Source organism: Primulina tabacum, chromosome 6 (genome assembly GCF_025594145.1).
Source record: "Primulina tabacum isolate GXHZ01 chromosome 6, ASM2559414v2, whole genome shotgun sequence".
NCBI lineage: Eukaryota > Viridiplantae > Streptophyta > Magnoliopsida > Lamiales > Gesneriaceae > Primulina > Primulina tabacum.
Window position 1 is genome coordinate 884170 of NC_134555.1, and position 8182 is coordinate 892351.

At 39.8% G+C, this 8182-nt stretch overlaps 1 protein-coding gene across 1 annotated transcript; it reads left to right on the forward strand.

The window, feature by feature from the left end:
• Positions 1 to 4798: 4798 nt before the first annotated feature.
• On the forward strand, positions 4799 to 6246 carry LOC142548462 (uncharacterized). The gene is made up of 3 exons (XM_075656800.1): positions 4799 to 5105; positions 5291 to 5525; positions 5696 to 6246. Exons 1-3 carry the CDS (start codon positions 4998 to 5000, stop codon positions 6040 to 6042), a joined length of 690 nt encoding a protein of 229 aa, XP_075512915.1. The 5' UTR covers positions 4799 to 4997; the 3' UTR covers positions 6043 to 6246.
• The last annotated feature ends 1936 nt before the right edge of the window (positions 6247 to 8182 follow it).

Below are 8182 nucleotides of genomic sequence, written 5' to 3' on the forward strand. Positions count from 1 at the left end.
TAAGAAAGGAAAATTGCTTGGCGGCTATTAGAGATAGACCGATGGAGATTACAGATGATGGAAAGTGGAATGAGATGAATGATAATGCTGTTGCCAATTTACACTTGGCTATAGCTGACGAAGTTTTGTCAAGTATCTCTGAGATAAAAACAGCAAAAGTTATTTGGGATACTCTGACAAAGATGTACGAGGTTAAGTCCCAACACAATATGATTTTCCTAAAGAGAAGGCTTTATACTCTTCGGATGGCGGAATCCTCATCGATGACCGACCATATCAATACACTAAATACTCTATTTGCCCAACTCACTTCCATGGGACATAAAATAGGGAAAAATGAACGTGCGGAGCTTCTACTTCAAAGTCTACCAGATTCATATGATCAACTTATCATCAACATTACCAACAATATTCTTATGGGCTTTCTAATATTCGACGATGTCTTAACTGCGGTTCTCGGAGAAGAAAGTCGGCGCAAGAATAAGGAAGAGAGGTTGGTAACTTCGAAGCAGGCAGAGGCTTTGCCGATGATAAGAGGAAGATTTATGGACCGTGACTCCAGTGGGAGCCAAAGGCGAGGTAGATCAAAGTCAATAAGTAAGAAGAAAAATATTTACTGCTTTAAATGTGACGGTAAAGGGCATTTCAAGAAAGAGTGTACGAGTATCGATAAAAGCTCTCAAGAAAATGTGGCCAGTACTTCAGGCAGTGGTGAAATATTATTCAGCGAAGCAGCAACAGTTGCAGAAGGCAGACACAAATTTTGTGGCACATGGATAATGGATTCAGGAGCGACGTGGCACATGACGTCTCGGAGAGAATGGTTTGATCATTATGAACCAGTCTCAGGAGGATCTGTACTAATTGGAAATGATCATGCCTTGGAAATCACTGGGGTCGGTACTATCAAAATTAAAATGTTTGATGGCACCATTCGCATCATACAGGAGGTACGACATGTGAAGGGACTGACAAAAAATCTTTTGTCCTTGGGGCAATTGGATGACATCGGGTGCAAAACTCGGATCGAGAACGAGATCATGAAAATTGTGAAGGGAGCGCTTGTGGTTATGAAGGTGGAAAAGATTGCTGCAAATCTGTATGTACTTTTGGGAGAAACACACAAAAAGGCAGAACTAGCTGTTGCATCAATTGGTTCAGGAGAAGAATTAACAGTGTTATGGCATAGAAAGCTCGGGCATATGTCAGAACGAGGGTTGAAAATTCTCTTAGAACGGAAGCTGCTGCCGGGACTTACAAAAGTGTCACTACCCTTTTGTGAGCACTGTGTTACCAGTAAACAACACAGATTAAAGTTTGACACTTCTACTGCCAGGAGCAAAAGCATATTAGAGCTGATTTATTCGGATGTTTGGCAAGCACCAGTTGTATCCTTAGGAGGAGCGAGATAATTTGTCTCGTTCATTGATGATTTCTCTAGGAGATGTTGGGTGTATCCAATCAAGAAGAAATCAGATGTTTTTCAAGTTTTCAAAGATTTCAAAGCGCGGGTTGAACTTGATTCTGAAAAGAAAATCAAGTGTCTGAGGACTGACAATGGAGGAGAATATACCAGTGACGAATTTGATGCATATTGTCAACATGAGGGCATCAAGAGACAGTTCACGGCGGCTTACACACCTCAACAGAATGGAGTGGCAGAGCGGATGAACAGGACCTTGTTGGACAGAACAAGAGCTATGTTGAGGACTGCGGGTCTAGAAAAGTCATTTTGGGCGGAAGCAGTCAAAACCGCTTGTTATATTATCAATCGTTCTCCTTCAGTGGCGATTGATCTGAAGACTCCGATGGAGATGTGGACCGGGAAGCCGACAGATTATTCTCATTTGCATACATTTGGAAGTCTGGTGTACGTTCTGTACAATGAGCAAGAAAGATCAAAGTTGGATTCGAAATCCAGAAAATGTATCTTCTTAGGATATGCTGATGGAGTAAAGGGGTTTCGCTTGTAGGATCCTACTGTTCACAAGCTTGTCATCAGCAGGGATGTTATCTTCGAGGAAGATAAAGTAAAGGGAGACAAAGGCACACCGAATTCAGAAACTACTATTTTTCAGGTGGAAAATAAGACAGACGAAGGTCAAGTTTCTTGTGAAGCAGTACAAGAGCACGAAAAACAAGAACATGTTGAGTCTGAGGTTTCCAATGTGAGGCAGTCAACTCGAGACAGAAGACCACCAGATTGGCTTTCAGATTATGTCACTGAAAGCAACATTGCATATTGTCTATTATCAGAGGATGGTGAGTCATCGAGTTTCCACGAGGCTACTCAAAGCTCGGATATATCTTTGTGGATGATAGCAATGCAAGAAGAATTGGAGGCATTAGACAAGAATAAAACTTGGGATCTTGTTACACTACCACGAGGGAGGAAAGCCATTGGTAACAGATGGGTCTATAAGATCAAGCGAGATGGCAATAACCAAGTGGAGCGGTATCGTGCTAGATTGGTGGTAAAATGGTATGCTCAGAAAGAAGGCATTGACTTCAATGAGATATTTTCTCCTGTGGTTCGACTTACAACAGTCAGAGTGGTGTTGGCATTGTGTGCGATGTTTGACCTACATCTAGAACAGCTAGATGTGAAAACGGCATTTCTTCATGGAGATCTTGAAGAAGAAATCTATATGCTCCAGCCAGAAGGTTTTGCGGAAATAGGCAAAGAGAACTTGGTTTGCAGGTTGAACAAATCTCTGTACGGTCTCAAACAGGCGCCGAGGTGTTGGTACAAGAGATTTGATTCCTATATCATTAGCCTTGGATACAACAGACTGAGTGCAGACCCTTGTACATATTTCAAGAGGTCCGGTGATGATTATATCATTTTGCTGTTGTATGTGGATGACATGTTGGTAGCAGGCCCCAACAAAGATTAGGTCCAAGGATTGAAGGCACAGTTGGCCAGGGAATTTGATATGAAGGACTTGGGACCAGCAAACAAGATTCTAGAGATGCAAGTTCACCGAGATAGAAGTAACAGAAAGATTTGGCTTTCCCAGAAAAATTATTTGAAGAAAATCTTGCACCGCTTCAACATGCAAGATAGTAAGCCAATCTCGACCCATCTTCCTGTTAACTTCAAGTTATCCTCCGAGATGTGTCCTAGCAGTGAAGCAGAGAGGATGGAGATATCTCGAGTACCGTATGCATCAGCAGTGGGAAGTTTGATGTTCGCCATGATCTGTACAAGACCGGACATTGATCAAGCAGTGGGAGCAGTTAGTCGGTATATGGCGAATCCTGGAAGAGAGCATTGGAGCACTGTTAAGAGGATCCTTAGATACATTAAGGGTACCTCGAATGCTACATTATGTTATGGAGGATCAGATTTTACACTCAGGGGCTATGTCGATTCAGATTATGCAGGTGATCCTGATAAAAGAAAATCTACTACTGGTTATGTGTTTACGCTTGCAGGGGGAGCAGTAAGCTGGGTTTCAAAACTGCAGACAGTTGTGGCGTTATCTACAACAGAGGCAGAATACATGGCAGCTACTCAAGCTTGCAAGGAGGCAATGTGGATTAAAAGGTTATTGGAGGAGATAAGGCACGAACAAGAAAATGTTTCTTTGTTTTGTGACAGTCAGAGTGCCTTGTACATTGCATGGAATCCAGCTTTTCATTTCTGGACTAAACACATTGGATTACAATTTCACTTTGTGCGGGAAGTAGTAGAAGAAGGAAGCGTGGATATGCAGAAGATCCATACGAAGGATAACATAGCTGATTTTCTGACCAAGCCAGTGAACACTGATAAGTTTGAGTGGTGTAGATCTTCAAGTGGCCTAGCAGAGACGTAAGCAGCAGGGAATGACAAGATTGAAAGAATGTGTGGAGATGTGTTTGATTCTCAATCAAATCTCCAAGTGGGAGAAATGTTGGCAAATGCATGTGGCAGACATGTAATAAATGAAGGGACCAACCAAAGAAAAGAAAAAAAAAACGTGATGGTTGGTACGCATAGTTGACGAAGGAAATTTCAGATTGAATAACGCGTGTTCACACTGACAGGGAGGTTCTATAAATAGAGCCCCCTTCGTTTGGAAATCATCCGTTCTTCGAGTTTTTTCTCATTTTATAAGCATTTGAGTGCTTAGTTCTATAATATTTGTGAGGTGTTTTGTTATCCTGTATTAAGAGAGTGTGTGTTCTCTTTGGAAACACAGTGAGTGAGTTGTACACCACAAAATATTATAGTGGAATTCTTTTCATCTTGCCCGTGGTTTTTACCCTAATAATTTTTAGGGGTTTTTCACGTAAATCTCGGTGTCCAGTTTATTCTTTATTTTCATATTTTATTATCTCAAATTCCGCACGTGGGACTAACACCACATGCATTGCATGTGCTATTATTATTTTTAATTTGACCAAATAATACTAAATATTAACACGAAATTATTTTCGATTTAGAAGAAAAGTTGTTCGATTTAAAAGGAAAGTTTTGTTTTGATTTTTTTCTATTTAAAATATGGAGTGACTTGAAAAGATTTTTAGTAGGGTAAGAAGGGTAATTATGAAATTAAATATTTTGGTGTTTCAAAAGTAGTTATTCTAAGGCCCTCACACTTAATAGAATATACTATATATATATATATATATATATATTCATCTTTTTTCTCTTATAATTTATAACAAAATTAACACTTTTATTTGGTAATTTTATAAACTACTTTATAGATTATATATATTCATCTTTTTTCTCTTATAATATATAACAAAATTAACACTTTTATTTGGTAATTTTATAAACTACTTAAAATTCTATAATATTAACTTTCGGGCTTACGAGTCCATTTTCTCCTGGGTTCTGGATGTCTCTGGAAGAGAGTCACGCAAGTGTGTATCAGTCTCTTTCTATATTAGCCACATCCCTTCCCTCCGATCCATCTATCGACGATCAATCTCAATTGCTGTTGATTTCTGTCTCCGCTATTTAGTAACTGATTAGGGTTTTGAATAAATTGCGGGAACCAAGGATGGAGGGATATTTTCCGTTGAAGATGAAGAGGAAGGACCTAGAAGACGTGACCGATTATTTTTCTGATTTTTCTCTCTGTTCTCCGGCCAGAAAAATCCGCAGGCTGGTAAATTTTAGGCTCTTTATGACTCTTCAAGTGTTTTCGTTTATCATTTGATTGATCCAGTTTCTTTCGCTCTTGTTTCACCATCTTAACTCTTATGTCTGTTATTATCGAAGTATTTGACCAATATTTACGGCTGCAGTTGAAATTCGTTTAATTTTGGGGTGTTTTTGTCAACGTTCTCTTAGGATGCTGAATTGCCTCCGATTATGGAGGATTGTGAGATTCCGATGCGGTTCGAGGAATCCGTGCCTGAGAAACAGAGCTATTATAGCAATTTAGGAGTTTTGAAAATTGAAGAATTGCCGGTCGAGAATGAAGAGAGAGCTATTGTCCTATTTAAGCCCGTGGACTCTCCGCTGCAGCAGTTTCCATCCATTTTCTCGGTTGCGGTTGATCCTCACATTATTTCTGGGATCAAAAGTAAGTATAAACAAACACACGGGATTCTTTGTATTAATTAGAGTTTTGAAATCTTGCGGTTTGATTTGTTTTTTCATTTTCCGTAATGTTTGGGTGACTGGTGGTTATAGCAGTAGTGTTTGTCTGCGACTACATAGCGGAGCTTGTAACCTACTTTGTATATCTTGTAGATCAAGTTAGGCAGTCAACCGAATCAAGCCCTTGGAGAATAGCTAACGAAAAAGCTGAGTCCGAGGATGGAAACTTACAGTCAAATAGCGGGTGCTTAGCTGTTATACAGTGGATTCCGTCGCCACTCCCTTCCATTCACGAAGCAAAAGTCGGTCAGCAAACTGATATGATGGAAGCTGAAGCAACCGAGGAAGCAACAATGGATGTCGAAGATGATGTAGGCGTGGATCATGAGAATGTTTATGTACTTGGTTCAGCAAATCACTTGCACCAATGGCAGCAGCAGCACTGCATGATTCCCCAGCTGCCCCACAACCCGTCGACTCCAATTGTTGGGTACCGGTAACTGGGCTCTACTGTGGTGTAGTTAACCTTTCGATGTTGGAGCTGTTTGTTTTAAGTTGCATATCGTGCTCCAGTCGGGTAGCCGAACGGATGATTGTTGGCCGTGGCGTGTTATCCAAAAAGGCTTCGACACTAGAGCAGCTTTGATCAGTTTCTCGTTTTTGAGCTGTATTGAACTTGTTCATATTGGTGTCCATTTCTCCTACCTTCACAGAAGCAATCTTCTATATCTTTTACCATCTTATTTATTTTATTACGGCTCATCGCAACTCACTAGTATATATTATATGAACGTTTCATGACACATTAAAAGTACAAAACAAATAACCATAATGGCTTGTCCAAAGCCTGATATATTATTAGAACACAGCAAAATAGTTTTTCTTAGATCATCCAAAATTGTGCATACGGATTTAGAGGTTCAGCATGCAACACAAGTATGGGTAATGTCATCTAGTCACCCGACATTATGTTACCAGACATCGGGGCGCACAATTTTCTGAGGCAGGACGATAGTAAGGTGGTAATACTATAGGGATTTATTTCTATATATTCACGTATCGGTTTGTTAGGAGCGTCTGATTCTATATTAAGCTTTTCCCTTCATTACAGGTACGTTGCTCAGAATTTGGACCGTGTTTACTGGTTTTTTATTTTATTGAAGCTGTGGAGAATCATGGCCTCTAATCCTTTAGCCTGTTCCTGCACAAAATCACTTACCTTTCTGTCCCCGATGGTCAAACAGCCCAGCTTAGTTGCTGATCAATGCGAAGAAATGTACATTGAGATTTTGCAGTGGAACTTAAATGTGATTTTATTTTATTGAGTGTTGTATCAGTGTTATTTCAACTGATACAGGAACGAAGATTACTTGTGGAGAAGAGAGTTCTTCGTATTACTCAAACCGACTGGTTTGAGACCAAGATTTGGCAATGATGAAAGATTCAAACGAGATAGGACTGGGCCTTTAGTCTTACATGAGAAAAAGAGAGTCCAGTGTAACCAAGGATAATTAGCCGAAACCAATTAGAAGCACAAGTTTCTGTGCCGGCAAATCATCCCTGGCTACATTCCACACTCTGTATCTTCATGCAAGTACTCTCGACCTTTGATGAGACAAGTCCTGATGGAAAGGTCATATATATATATAGAGATACCCGATCAAAAAAGCACACAGATTTGAAATAGTGCAAATACGGATGTTGGGGGAGTTGAAATGAGTGACAGTGGAGAAGATATTCTTTTCTAAAGTCCAACCATCGCACCTTGAATTACAAGTTTTCTCATCTTCTTGGTTGGCACGGAATGTTGACTCTTACAAAATGGGGTGTCTGGAATTGTTGTTTTTGACTGAAGTATGGTTTTATTTTATGCTTATCGTGGTATTTCTCAAGCATGTGTCTTGGCGTTCTCTGCCACTATCTATCACATTTAGATGGTGAGAAATGGAATTTTTCATGATTTTACTTGGGATCTACATTGGAATTTTAGAAACACATGTTTTCCGTTGTATCACAATCTATATGATCTTCTTCCGCCTCAATTTAATTTAATAATAAAAAAAATGTGATGCAAAAATATGACTTTTTGGCATCCAATCCAAAAAGAGGCTTGTGATTGGTTGTTCACTTTTTTGTTGAGGTATAAAATATGAAAATTTGCCAAGAGAAGGTATGGAGCTGTGGTCTGACTTCGGAACGTATGTTTTGACTCACCATGCATTATAACACCTTTCTTTATGTTCCTTCCTTTTTTGAAAACCAAGTGCTATTCAACTTGCGATTGCTTCTGATTTGTTGCTTTCGAGGGATGTTCAACTTGGGATAGCCCACAACAATTCGCAGTATGAACATACAAGTTCAATGGAAAACCCAGCTCCATTGAAATGGAATCCAAATTCGGATCCGAAGCATTTGGATTGTGATACGAAAATCCAATTCGTATTTGTTTTAGAGTGGCCCAATCTAAGCTAGTAATTTCGTAATTACAACAATAATCTGTGGATATAAATGTCTAATCATCATCCCCCCTCACAAATCCCCTAAAATTACTTTAGAATCAGAGCACAGCGAAGTACAGTCGCCGATCACCTTTGGGGAAGAGAAATGGGAGTGTGTAGAGAATCCGGCTCCGAGTGGTCG

Bases quoted from the DNA above. Each gene is read 5' to 3' on its own strand.
- LOC142548462 (XM_075656800.1), top strand. From the start codon at position 4,998: ATGGAGGGATATTTTCCGTTGAAGATGAAGAGGAAGGACCTAGAAGAC. The intron at 5,106-5,290 runs GTAAATTTTAGG...ACGTTCTCTTAG, and splicing joins CCAGAAAAATCCGCAGGCTG to GATGCTGAATTGCCTCCGAT. The intron at 5,526-5,695 runs GTAAGTATAAAC...TATATCTTGTAG, and splicing joins CATTATTTCTGGGATCAAAA to ATCAAGTTAGGCAGTCAACC.